Here is a 12417-nt window from a genome sequence, read left to right as displayed (position 1 = left end):
CAATTCCGTCAAAGCCGTGGCAACCGCCAGTCCCGCACGCCTCCCAGCAGGGTTCCCACTTCCCACCCGAGGCCACCAACAATTGCACAAAACAACTTGAGCAATGCACCTCGCCTCCGCAACGCCCAGACCTATTTCCCCCTTCTGGCGGGCCAAACCCGCCATCCTTCCCCCTAACATTACAAAGAAGGGACAGTCCGACCAAGCAAAGGGTGCCCAGCACCCAGGTCAACAGGGGCCATCTCCGGCCCGAAGGGAAACCACCCTCCCCCCAGTTGTCTGCCGACCTTCCACAACCGTGCAATAGGTCTTCGCGCAAAGCGTGTCTCGGCAGCTGCACCTACTCCCCCTATGCCCCAACCCCTTCAGTTCGCCACCACCTACAGCTCCACGTGCCCTGCCGCGGCGCCCGAGCCCGCAGGCCGTGGCCACGCCAGCTCCCTGCACGCCGCCAGCGCCACCGTAGTCGCCACAAACACCGCCCCATCCCCCACCAGCCCCCCCACTAGTGCCTGAATGGAAGACAACCCGTCCAGCAGCGGCCGCAGGCCAGGCACAAGCGTGAGCCAGTCGAACTTAGGAGGCGGTGAGGCGCCGCCGCCTGCAGCTGCTGCAGCTGCTGCTGCGCCGCCGGCGCCACTAGTGGAGTCGGCATCCGCGGCCATGCCGTCGAGGATCGTGGACGACTGCAGGCAGGTGGCAGCAGTGACGGCAAGGTAACAAGAGTGACGACGAGGCATCGATGGTAACAGTGCACAAATGTCGATGACCCCTTCCCCTGTCGTGATCATCCCTTTTAAGGCGCGCAGCACGCTGAGTGCACCAGTCAACCCAGTCCTCCCTGACCTCCTGCGCCACTACGGTATGTTCAGGACCCCCGCCGCCCCCTCCCGCCCCAACTCACGCTGCCCACACGCGACATGCCGCCAGAGCGGCCCAGCCCGTCAGCGCCCCCGCCGCGCGCCAGCACCCACGCCCCCGCGACCAGCGCAACCTGAGCAGGGCAGCGGGGGCGTAGCCGCTCATGGAGTCCGGAGTGATGATATTATAAGGGCGGTTACACCATGTTTCCGAGCCTAACGAGGGGGTTTAACGGCAGCCGTCCATGACCAGCGCTCCACATGTACCGTATGGGCGCAACGATCCCTACAGACCGACACTGGCGGCCCCATGTGGCTGGGGCCGTGCACAAGGTCCCGATGCACGGCGGGCTTGCCAAGCCCACTTCCCGAGCCGCGGCCCGAAGCAAGCAGGTCCCTGAGTCCGTGTAGCGGTTTGCCCTGGACTAAATGCATCAGAGCCACGAAGCCTGTAGCCAGAAGTGGCAGCACCGCTGCTTTCAAGCGCCTCCCCGTTTTCGTTGGGCTCGGGCATGTAACCCCCAGACCCCTGACCCCCGACCCCTGCCCGCACACCTCGGTCAGCAGCAGCAGCACCATCGGCGGCACCCCCAGCGCCGCCGGCTCCAGCAGCCCCGACTGCAGCGCCGCCGCCGCCGCCAGCGCCAGCAGGCACCGCGCCAGCTGCGTGCGCGACACCGCGCCGCTCAGCCGCGGCCCGGCCACCCCCAGCAGCAGCGACCCCACGCCGCCCAACACCGCCTCCAACACGCGGCCGACGCCGCGGCCGCCGCGTGCAGCTGGGCCCACGGTCTGGCTTGGCGTGGGCCGCCTGGAAGCCTCCGCGCCCAGTTCCAAGCTGCGTGGCGCAGCCGCTGGGTTGCCTGCAGCAGACGTGGGAACGTTGCACGTGGGGCAGGCGTATGCGGCATGGTGCAAGATCGTCGTCTTAGCGCGGGCCTGGCGACCCGTCCGTGACTGGCCCAGTCCCGCCAGAGCACAAGGTGTCTTGTCTTATGCCTGGTCTATGTGCGTTTCATGGCCGACTCACCGGCACCGGCTTGCGCGGCCATTGCCTGCAGCAGGGACGCCACATCGCTGTCGGCCGGCGACTGCCCCGGCCGCGGGTCGCTCAGCTGGTTGAGCAGCGCGTGCATCGCCTGCTCCGCCTGCCGCATGGAGGCAGCTACGTCCTCTGGCGCATCTACCGGGAGGTCCGGGTTCGCAGAACTTCCAGGAGCGTCCGCTGCTTGCGCGGGCGATGCGGGGGCCGCAGGCCCAGCGGGCTCAGGTGCAGGTGCTGCGAGGGCTGGCGCGGGAGCCTCGGCAGTTGCCGCTATCTCCGGAGCTGCTTCAGGCTCAGTCACTGTGCTTGGAGGCGTAGCCTCGGGGATAGGCGTGCCTAGCGTAATCCGGTTCAGGCGGTCGGCGCCGCGAGCGAGGATTTTCTGCCGACGCGCCTCAGCGAGCGCAGCCCGTTTAGCAGCAGCATCGTCTGCTTCTGACATGTTCTCTTGTTTACAGCGTATGCCCCAGATCACTCGTTCGCGCGGCAAGCACTCGGTAACAAATTGCGACAGCCAAAACTGGAACGGGGAAAGGCCGAAGGCGAATGGGACTAATGTGGTGCGCACACAATTGTACAACTCACTGCATGCAAACAGTGTCTGGCGTATAGACGCAAAAGATACCGTACAGGTTTCTGGCACGCTAATCCGGGTACGTGCCGCCGCTGCACAAGCCCTTCCATTCCATTTAGTTCCCGGCGCGCGGCCACGATCGCAGCTCAGTCCTAGGCTAGTCGCGGCGCGGCCAGGCGCTCAGCATGAGCCGACTCTGTAGAGGTTGAACGTGTTGGGCTCGCTTGCGATTGCCATTGTGAGGCCGTCAGGACTGACCGCCAACCCCTGAGGTAAAATGTCAGTGCAGGCAGCCGATTAAGAGCAGATGGGAACAGAACCACTTCCATGAAACCTGCACCCTAATGCCTTATGCCCCGTGCGCGCCAGTGGGCCCCGCTGCACCCTGCATCCCGACGCAACGGCCCGCTGGCGGACGACCCCGCTGGCACACGCCCCTCCCCTCCCCGCACCTCGGGCCGCGGCAGCCCCTTGACCTTGAGCGCGGACAGCTCTCGCCCCGCCAGGTCCACCAGCACCACCCGCTTGCTGGCCTGTGCCGTACAATCGTACAGCCGTACAGCCGGGAAGTCGTGCAACAGGTTCACGCGCTGTGGTACGTGTGGATGTCGTAAGTAACCGCAGCACGTGTGGCGGTAGGCCTGCGGAGACGTAACGGTACCCATGCTACACAACAGCGGGAACTCGTCGATCGCGTATGTCTGCCGGTATCCATCGTCCCACCGCTCCAACCTACCCCAAATCATCACACCATCATCACGCCATCCCCCCCACACCCCGATTTCTGATGATGGGACGTTTTCGTTGGGCCCGGGCACATAACCCCTCACACCCGCCACCGACCTGCGACATGATCAGCAGCTGGCTGCAGTCGGGTCGGTAGCAGCTGAGCTCCGACAGGTCCTTCAGGCCCAGGCCCGCCGCGTCGAACAGCACCTGTGGCGTAATGGGGGGAGCGAGCAAGCGCGTGGAGGGCAGCGGGTTCGCCGTTCATATCAAGAACAATAGGATGTGGGATGTTGACGGGGATGGCTGCGGGCTACTTGCGTAGAACGCAACAGAAGCGTCAATTGCCACTCAGGCACAGCGCAAACACACGACAGACCGCCCACGGATTCCTATCTCGGGCACGGCCACGTGCCAGGCAACGTACCCGGTATGTGCCGTTGGACTTTACCTCGTACACCACCTGCGGCGTATCCTCCTGTCGGCCGGGGGTGCGGGTGCGCCACAGCTCTTGTCTAGTTACGGGGTTTCGGTAAGCTGGTTGTGCGATGGACCCTGGCGTTCTGCTTGTTGCGCGTTGCAGGTTGCCGCGCGTGCCGGTGCTGTGCCTTTCCCTTTCCTTCTCCCACTCCCTCAGGAAAAAAGTTGCCGTTCTAGACCACCTGGATGGCCTTACGGCCCTGTCCCACCTGTGCCACGTAGAAGACCTGGGCGGTGGAGCTGTACGCCAGCCCCTCAAAGCCCTTGTTGGGCTGGCGCGGCACAGGCACGCGCAGCGAGCCCTGGTGAGGCGGTGAGGCAGGTGCACGTGCGCAGGAGAAGGGGAAACGCGTGCGTGGGTTGGGTCAGCGCAGTTGGCAGGCCACTGGCGTGATAAAAGATCCGTTCAGTACGGGAGATCGGCACCACGCACACACACATACACATGCAAAATAATTCTGCATCGCATACACTGTCTACGCGTAATGTTTTCCTTGTGCTCTTTAACACACATACACATGGTGGCCATGCACGCACCGTGTACTGCGCCTGCTGCCGCGTCGTGCCCGGGAGCAGGGCCAGGCTCTCCTGCCCCACAGTGCCGGTGGCGGCGGCCCCCGCCAGCGCCACGGCGGGGGCCGGCGGCGTGCTGACCAGCACCACGTCCCGCATCTCCTCCGACACCGCCAGGCGGCCCGGGCCCAGCCACGTGATAGCTAGTGGGGTGCGTGCGTGAGGCAGCAGGTTGGCGAGTGAGAGTCAGGGGTGGGTAGGCTGGTGTTGCTTGGGGAAAGCGTGTGTAGAGGCGGTTGGGGCAGCGGGGACAGACACAAACGCTTATGACAGGCATATTATCGGAAATTATGCGCGGAAAGCATATTATCAGAAGATAGTTGAAGTGGGGCTGTATGGGTATGGGACTATGGGTGCGTGCCGTGTGGGCCCACAGCGGCCTCGCTCAGTGGTGCGACACCCACGCCCGCACACTGCTGCTCTGCCTCCCCTACCTAGCCTGCTCCCGACCCACCCTCGGGGTCCTGCACGCCGGGCAGCGCCACCACCTGCTGCAGCCGCGTCATGTCGGGACTGTAGCGCAGGGCCGCCAGGGGGTGGTTGGACACCTGGGGGGGAGGGCGGGGGGGGGGGGGTTGTAGATACCAGCCCAAACTAAACCAAACCCAATGCGGACCCGGGGGGGTCCGGGGAATGAACGACAATGCGCATGCGGGCGTGGTGCGGGTGTGTATGTGCGGGTCTGTTTGGAGTCTGCTGGATACAGGGATGCGTGCGCAGCTGCGCTAACCCACTCGGATGTGCATGGACGCAGAGGAGCCGCGCAAAGCACTGCGTAGCCGTCCAGGCGGTACTGCCAGTACGGCAGGCACCTATGGCCGCACCCGCTCCAGCAGTGCCCCACCCCACCCCATCCCGCCTCGCGCGCACCAGCCACCATCCGCCCGCCGGGTCGGCCGCCAGACCCGAGGCGTCGTCCCTCACGCCCTGCAGCGGCTGATTGCTGGCGCAAAGCAGGAAGGAGGCGAGGTCGGAGGGCCAGCCCGCGGTGCCGCCGGCTGTGACGGAGGCGGAGGCAGCTGTTGCGAGCAGTAGTGCGAGCGCGAGCAGGCGCGGCGCCGCGGCGCCCGGTTGCGTGCGGTTTGACATGATGCCTGCCGAAGGATTGATCAGTTGCAGGGGTATATTCGTTCAAATTGTGAGTACGGTACTTGCGTGTTGCTTATTAAGGGAATCGGGGGGCGCGTTCGGAGCTGGGAAGCCGACGCCAGCTCGGGGCTGTCAGTTACACGCCCAATCCGGCAATCCCTGCCCGTCTTCGGCGTTGCAAGCGAGCAGTTGGCAGCTGCAGAAAAGACAGTCGTCTTCACCACCCTGCGACAGTAAACACGACGGCCACACACGGCCGTGGTGACTGGTGAGGCGAACTCCTGCCAGTCGTGCCGGCTCGGACCCATGCAGCCCTGCATGTGGCGGCAGCTGCTGTCACCGCTGTTGAGGAAGAAGTTGCCAGCGACATGCCGTAGGTGGGGAGGAGTACACGCAAAAGGTCAAACCGGTCAAACCTTGGGTCAAAGTGCTTGAAGGCAGCCACTGGGGCCGGTAAGCCGGAGTGACCGTGAGCAGTCCCAAAGCGGTCCCAAGCGACGCAATGGCTAGGCCCAGGGAACCCCTGGCTACGCCTGGCCTGTCACGCGTGTGAGGTTAACGCGCACCTGTACCAGACGCTGCAGTCTCGGCTAAGGGCTGCACTGCGCACATTAGGCTCCCAGCGCGGCGGGAGCACGAGCTGTGTCCGCTGCGGCGGGTGCTGCGGCCGGAGGACCTCGAGGCATGCCGCCGGCGGGTGGGCGGGACTTTTGAGGCAGGTTGATTGTCTGAGGAGCTGGACGCCAGGATGCCCGATGCAGGCCTCTGTGGCCCCTGGCGCTTGACTGGGCAAGCGCGCTGTGGGCGCAGCGCGGGGCAACCGGGGACCTATTGGGAATGCTGAGCGACATGTGGGCAGCCGCCCGGCGCGGGCCGAAGATGGAGTTGGCGACAGCGCTTCCCGCAGCAGAGGTGCGATGGAGGGTGCGGCATGCTGTGGTGTCAGTAGACGGCGAGCAAGAAGACGCGCTGAGCTTGGGTTGTGCCCCTCTTGGTGGGCGTTCGCTCAGGGAAGGCCGGGAACGCATGCGGTGCCGCGACGGCCTGGTCGGCCAGTAGGCAGGGGGTTTGGCGATCGGGAGAGTGACAAAGCCCATGAGGTCAGGTAGGCAAATAAACAAAAACATCACATGTACAGATTGCCAAAGCTCGTTTCAAGGCTACTTGGAAACGGTGCAAGGGCCTGAAAAAGGCGCGCAAACACACGTTGAACACTCTTGAAGGGTTTATAGTGTCGCTGAGCAGTTGTATCAATAACCTAGGCGTAACAAAGACGCTCGACATGATCCACGCTTAGCCAAGCAAGAAAACAGGCCCTCACTTCGGGCGCGACCCAGCAGCCCGGCAGAATGCCGCCGAGAGCTGCGCCAGCTAATCGCGGGCGACAACCCCCTGAGAACCCTTGCATGCGCATCCTTCGGGATATCGCGGGCTATGCACCGGACATCATCGCCAGCAAGAATGGACAAGTCTCAAGCACGAGCTCCCAAAAGCTGTTGGGTGCTGGCTTCAGCTTGATGACACTCCCGACGCCGATGTCCCAGGAGGCGTGGAGCACCGCGTGGTCAGACCCCGCCCTCCGCGTGCCGCTGTTCCAGGTGTTCTCTTGCTTGGTCCGCCACCTGGAGAAGCTCATGGCGCTCAAGGATTCAGGTGCGGTGTTCTGTTTATGAGGCGGGCATACAATCGAGGTGGGGTCACACCTGCAGCCGGGGTGTACGGCACACGCTGACTTTTGAGCTTACCACGCGCGCTTCTGTGCGTTGCCTTTGCCGCCGACAGACGAGAACCCATCCTTCCGCGCCTTCCACTGCATCTTCATCTGCATCGCCGTGGGCCTCGGCCCCCTCCTCAGCGGCCAGCTGGTGCCGCCGGTAGGCAGGGTCTTGCCGGGCGGCCCACAGCGCACCACTTGCCTAGGCAAGTGGCCTTCCCAGCCATACCATGCTACTTTGGCGCGACTGCCACCTGCTCTACCTGTACCCATACCCGGCACGTTCCTCACACGCCGCAGGTCGCCACCGCCACGCGAGTCAAGGTGGCTAAAATGGCGGTTGACACGCAGCTGCTGCACGCGCTGACCCGGGCACTGGCCGCCCTGGTGGACGCGGAGACCAAGGGAAGCAAGCAGATCGTAGCCGCAGCGCGCATTGGCGACCCCAACGCCGGGCCTCTGCTCCAAGAGCAAACACCGCGCGCGGCGACGGTGGAGTACTGCGGCGTGTGCGTCCGGGCCTTCATCGAGGCAGCGTTGGGTCCCGACGCGGAGAAAATGCGGGCGGTGGGGCTGCACCGAGCAATTGAGTCCAGTGGCGCGCTGCCGCGGCTGGCGCGGAGCATGATGCCGCTTAGCAATGTCGCGGTGGAGCTGGATGAGGCGCTGATGGCGGCCGCGGCGGCGAAAGCGGGCGGCAGGGCGGGCGGCAGCCGCGGCACCGGCGGCAGCAGCGGCAGCAGCAGTAGCAGCACCGCGGTCCGTGTTCACCGCGAGGGCGCCATCAAACAGATCCGGCGCGTCTGTGCTATTGTCATGGAACTGTGGGACGGCCACGCGGAGGCTATTCAAGCGGCGGCTCGCTCGGAACCCAGCGGCGGCGGCAAAGCCGGCGAGGCCGCCGCCAGTCGCATCCGCTGGTTCGAAGGCCTGCTGTCGGACCCGTGCGTGCGGCACTTTATGCTGCAGCACCTATTGGCGCAGGTGGCGGCGGCAGACGGCGGCAGCTGCTACGGCATGGCGCCGCGGCAGCTGCTGCAGGCGGCGGAACCGATGGTGCCGGAGTCCGACGCGATGCGGCTGGAGGTGCCCAACGAAGACCCCTTCCACACGATCATGGCGGCCATGGGCGGAGGAGCCGAGGTCCCGCTGCTGCTGCTTGACTGCGTCTACACGTCCGTGGCGGGATGGACGGTGCACAGCCGCCCGCCGCCCGCCGCCGCTGCTGCCACCGCAGCAGGATCTGGTGGTGGTGGCGGCGATGGCGGCAGCGACTGCAGGAGCGGGAGCGGCATCACGCCGGACTTGCAGTGGCCGCCGGGAGTGCCGTGGCAGGCACGGAACGTGTTTGCGCTGGTGGACAGCGGCGGCCGCTCGGGGCTGCTGCGGCGGCCGGACGTGCCGCTGCGGGGCATGCAGGGGTTGATGAGGCGGCTGGTGGACGTGTGCCTGGCCAGCCTGGTGCCGGGCATCAAGAAGCACCAGCAGGAGCAGCAACGGAAGCTGGGCGGAAAGGCCGGCGCCAGCGCAGGGACGACGGCGCAGCTGTACACGATCGCCAATGCACAGCCCACCGCCACCGGCAGGGCCTTCCCGGCCCGTGGCAGCCTCATGTGCGCATCGCGGGCCACCCTCCTCGCCTTCAGCAACCGCTGCCTGCAGGCGCAGGAGCGGCTGCAGCAGCAACAGCAGAAGGGTGGGGTGGCGGTGGGCTGGGGCCAGGCGCTGGAGCCGCCGCAGGGCGACATACGCGCCCTGTGGAGGCCGCTGGTGCGCATCACACACGCGTGCTTAGACGTGGCCCTGGTCACCGGTGTCGACCTGGGAGAATGCGGGTTTGACAAATCCGGCGAGGCCGCCGCCACGGCGGACGCCGACACCAAGCCGCCGCTGTACAATGAGGCGGTGGACGCCCTGCGGTTCATTGAGCGCCTCATGTCGCCGTGCGGGGGGCTCCGGCTGCCGCGTTTGCCGCCTGCGCATGCCGGTGAGAGCGTGATTCGTACAAGTGTGTCAAGAACAGGGCGGGTTGGCTTGTTTGACCTCAGACTGGGACTTGACTCGGTCTTGGGAGCGTACGCTGAGTGTTGCGGCCCGGATGCTGACGTCGCTCGCTGCTGAATGCGCTGGACACACCTGCAGGGCTCTTCACGCTGCTGCCGTCGCCGCCGGACGGCCTGCGCACGGCGCTGGAGGCCGGCTACGTGCCCGCACTGGAGCGGCTGCTGCGGGCGCTGCACCGCACGGAGGGCTCCAACCGGGAGCTGTGCCACCGCTCCCTGGGCGGCTTTGGGCTGTTCGCCTCCCACTTCCGCTCCTTTGAGCCGGTGTGGGCCGCCGTGTTTGCGTACGGCGAGCCGAGAGAGGTTGCGTCGCTCATGGCTACGTCGGCCACGGTATGTGCTTACACAGAGGGGCAAGGCACAGGGCTTTGGTGGCACGGCCAGAGGCAATCAGGCGTCAGACTGTTGCTGCTGTGCAGCCAAGAGGCCGTGGGCCGATCACTCGCAAGTTACTTCCTTGCAAGCCCTGCGCTTGAAGGCTGCTTGGCCCTTTTCCTTGACATACGCAGACGATGCGATTGATGATGTCATTCGTGGTGGGCATCGCCGATATGACTTGGGATCCCGAGTACACCACCGGCACCATCCGCGCCGCCAAGCGGCGGCTGCCCGGCGAGATGGCCATGCGGCGCCGCCTCATCCGCGGCCCCAACCTGCTGCAAGGCGTGCTCACTTGGCTGGCGAACTCGGCCGCGCCGGGCGGCGCTCCAGCGGTTTCCAATGGCTGGGCCGCGGCCGCGATCGAGGCGCCCGGTGCAGGGCCGGCGGCGGGCGCGCTTGTGCTGGGAGAGCGCTGGTGGCAGCGCCGGTGGCGGCATGAAATGGCGGCGCCGGGCGGCGCCGGGAGCAGCAGCAGCGGCAGCGGTAGCGGCGCCTTTGACTGGGGCGTGCCACAGCCGGCACTGCAGGCTCTGGCGCTGTGCAGCTTCACCATGAAGCGCTGGGTGTACTGGATGGCTCGGTCCGGCCGCAACCTGTGCGTCATGGCGCAAAAGGTGGCCATAAGCGCAGCTGGCCACATGCCGGGCTTGTTTGTCAACCCGCGCACAGTGGGCCTTTGTCGGCTGCCGGACGACCCCGCGGCCCGGCTGGACGATGATTTGGACCACGTCGGGGTGCAGACGCGCACGGCGCTGGGCGCGGCGTGCTCGGTGTTCCGGGCGGTGCCGGTCATCGTGCACGCGCACCTGCTATGCAAGGAGTTTGCGGCGGAGGCGCGGCAGCGCGCCGGCAGCGCCGGCATCGGGGCGGCGGAGGCCGCTGCTGCCCAGGCGGCGGCGGAGGCGGCGGAGGCCGAGGCGGAGGCTTGGAAGCTGCTGCTGCTGGACTTCAGCCACGCAAGCTGCTTCGAGCTGGTGGCGGAGGTGACGGAGCTCATGACCAACACGGTGGCGGGCAGCGCCGTGAGCAGCGAGCACGTGCGGTGGACGCTGTACGCGCTGCTGCACCTGGCGGTTGCCTTCCCCGAGGACGCGGCCAGGGAGCTGAAGAAGTACCAGGTGCCCTCGCCCTACTTCTCGTCGAGCCCCTCGCGGCCCGCCACCGGCCCCGTGCCCAAGGTCACGGCCGACGCGGCGCTTCAGGCTGCCTGTGTGCAGGTGCTGGGCCTGCAGGTGCAGGGCATCGGCACCATCGCTGCGGAGTTCTTTGTGTTGGGGCGGCTGATCAACAACGGGCGCGCGGAGCCGCGCGATGTGGAAGCCCTGAAGGCGGGGTTTCCGTTGCTCGCGCCCTGGTGCTCGGTGGGCAAGCTGCCTGATGCACTGTGGGCGCGGCGCGTGGCGGCGCTGCTGCCGCCTTTGGCGTTGGCTGGGGAGCTTGTGGGCATGTCGAGCGACATGTGCGCCAACCGGGCGTGCGTGAGGATGGTCGGCGACAGCGCGGCGGGCGTGACGCTGCAGCGGTGCGGCGGGCGGTGCGGCGGCGCGGCGAGCTACTGCTGCGTGGAGTGCCAGCGCACGCACTGGAATGCGGGGCACAAGGAGGCGTGCGGCAAGAGGGCAGCGGTGCCGAAGTGATGCCTGGTTGTAAGATGGAGGCTAGGAAGTGGGCTGGACATGGCAGGACTGCAGGTGTGCCGTTTTGCCGTTGTAGGGCTTTGAGTTTGGTTGCAAGAGGGTTGCGAATGCGCTTGTGGACACTTGGTGCGTGAGCAGGACGTGCGCGGGTGGCGAGCGGGTTGCGGGTTGAGGGGCCATGAAGCTGTTGGGCGTTGCCTGGACGGAACGCGTCCCACGCAGGCCGCTGTGTACAGTGGGGTCGACAAACACTACACACTCTTACAGTGCCTTTGTGGTGACTACGGCCTGTAGCCAGCATTACTAAAACGCTCAGGTCCATCCACGGCAGAGAGCGAGGATACATGATGCGATGATGCCAACATCGGGACTACGCTTTCCTGCCCCTTGCCATGTTCCATCACGAGCGTGCGTGCGTGTCTGTGCTGGCGCTTCTGGAAGCTGGATGCGTGTTCGAGCTATGGTCAGGCGGCATGCTTGTAAATGCGCGTGCAGCACTCCCATCTCCAATGCTCAAGACTCCGGCGTTGACTCGCAATACCAGCCTAGCATCTCGTGCCGACAGGGCCTCCCCTTCGTCTCTCCTTTGCCCTGCCGGTGTGGTGAACTGGTGACCGGCCCGACTACAGAAGTACTGGCGGCGAAACTCTTTACCGTGCCAACCGTTGTCTCTCCCAGCGCTCGTATCTTACGAAGGCAGGGGGAGCGTCAGTGGCAGAATTCCTTAAAATGGCTTCGTTTAGTTGACGAAACAGGCTGCCGCCGCTTCGTTCACCCCATGAGCGCTCCACGGCCACATGCTTGCTCCAGACAAGGCCTTGCAGTGCAGGCTCACGCAGGTCGGAGCGCTCACCTTGTCCATGATGATACAAGAATGCCTAAACACACCTAATCGGCCCGCTTCGTGGCCACAAACCCAGGGGCCCCCGTGACCCAACCCCAGAGTGGAAGCGGCCCCCACGCATAGGGTGGACGCTCATTATGCTCTAACTCAGTGGCCTGCCGCTCCACCACACCTTTTAGTTTTATTCTCGCTGCGGCGCAAGCACTATGAAGTAGCTCGCATGAGCATGAGCATTCACATGGCGTCGGAGTCCATGTGGCCCCACTAACTCTTCTGAGTCCGGAGGCGCTTGATAGCAAGAAGCAAAATGTCTTCTAAAGCGTCTATACGCTGTTTACGCGCCTGAGCACGACATGCCCGCTCCACCTTTCCATCGGGGTCGGAGCCCCTTCTCAGAAGCAAGCTTCAGTTGCTCCTTGCGCATTTCACAC

General features: G+C 65.5%; 3 protein-coding genes across 3 annotated transcripts; 1 reads left to right on the top strand and 2 right to left on the bottom strand.

Annotated features, from left to right (window-relative positions):
- Positions 1–47: 47 nt before the first annotated feature.
- CHLRE_16g678101v5 (uncharacterized protein) lies at positions 48–2459 on the bottom strand. Its single transcript, XM_043071349.1, has 4 exons — positions 1891–2459; positions 1416–1723; positions 905–994; positions 48–686 (listed from the first exon to the last, which is right to left on the bottom strand). Exons 1-4 carry the CDS (start codon positions 2345–2347, stop codon positions 381–383), a joined length of 1161 nt encoding a protein of 386 aa, XP_042916223.1. The 5' UTR covers positions 2348–2459; the 3' UTR covers positions 48–380.
- A 68-nt stretch (positions 2460–2527) lies between these two features.
- On the bottom strand, positions 2528–5399 carry CHLRE_16g677989v5 (uncharacterized protein). Its single transcript, XM_043071345.1, has 8 exons — positions 5129–5399; positions 4713–4806; positions 4223–4401; positions 3895–3987; positions 3633–3683; positions 3323–3415; positions 2932–3012; positions 2528–2746 (listed from the first exon to the last, which is right to left on the bottom strand). Exons 1-8 carry the CDS (start codon positions 5345–5347, stop codon positions 2660–2662), a joined length of 897 nt encoding a protein of 298 aa, XP_042916222.1. The 5' UTR covers positions 5348–5399; the 3' UTR covers positions 2528–2659.
- A 1060-nt stretch (positions 5400–6459) lies between these two features.
- Positions 6460–11637, top strand: CHLRE_16g677877v5 (uncharacterized protein). Its single transcript, XM_001698841.3, has 5 exons — positions 6460–7000; positions 7130–7221; positions 7362–9048; positions 9204–9457; positions 9634–11637. The coding sequence occupies exons 1-5, from the start codon at positions 6883–6885 to the stop codon at positions 11140–11142; spliced, it is 3660 nt and encodes a 1219-aa protein (XP_001698893.1). The 5' UTR covers positions 6460–6882; the 3' UTR covers positions 11143–11637.
- Positions 11638–12417: the final 780 nt, after the last annotated feature.

This window comes from Chlamydomonas reinhardtii, chromosome 16 (assembly GCF_000002595.2).
Source record: "Chlamydomonas reinhardtii strain CC-503 cw92 mt+ chromosome 16, whole genome shotgun sequence".
Classification (NCBI taxonomy): domain Eukaryota; kingdom Viridiplantae; phylum Chlorophyta; class Chlorophyceae; order Chlamydomonadales; family Chlamydomonadaceae; genus Chlamydomonas; species Chlamydomonas reinhardtii.
The sequence above is the reverse complement of the archived record's forward strand: the minus strand, read 5'-3'. Positions and strand labels throughout refer to the sequence as shown.

Coding starts and splice junctions, on each gene's coding strand:
- CHLRE_16g678101v5 (XM_043071349.1), bottom strand. CDS start 2,347: ATGTCAGAAGCAGACGATGCTGCTGCTAAACGGGCTGCGCTCGCTGAG. Junction 1,724..1,890: donor GGCCGCGCAAGCCGGTGCCG/GTGAGTCGGCCA, acceptor CGTCTGCTGCAG/GCAACCCAGCGGCTGCGCCA. Junction 687..904: donor GCATGTCGCGTGTGGGCAGC/GTGAGTTGGGGC, acceptor ACCTGCCTGCAG/TCGTCCACGATCCTCGACGG.
- CHLRE_16g677989v5 (XM_043071345.1), bottom strand. CDS start 5,347: ATGTCAAACCGCACGCAACCGGGCGCCGCGGCGCCGCGCCTGCTCGCG. Junction 3,416..3,632: donor AGTCCAACGGCACATACCGG/GTACGTTGCCTG, acceptor ATTACGCCACAG/GTGCTGTTCGACGCGGCGGG. Junction 3,013..3,322: donor AGCTGCTGATCATGTCGCAG/GTCGGTGGCGGG, acceptor TGTACGGCACAG/GCCAGCAAGCGGGTGGTGCT.
- CHLRE_16g677877v5 (XM_001698841.3), top strand. CDS start 6,883: ATGTCCCAGGAGGCGTGGAGCACCGCGTGGTCAGACCCCGCCCTCCGC. Junction 7,222..7,361: donor GCGGCCAGCTGGTGCCGCCG/GTAGGCAGGGTC, acceptor CACACGCCGCAG/GTCGCCACCGCCACGCGAGT. Junction 9,049..9,203: donor TTTGCCGCCTGCGCATGCCG/GTGAGAGCGTGA, acceptor ACACACCTGCAG/GGCTCTTCACGCTGCTGCCG.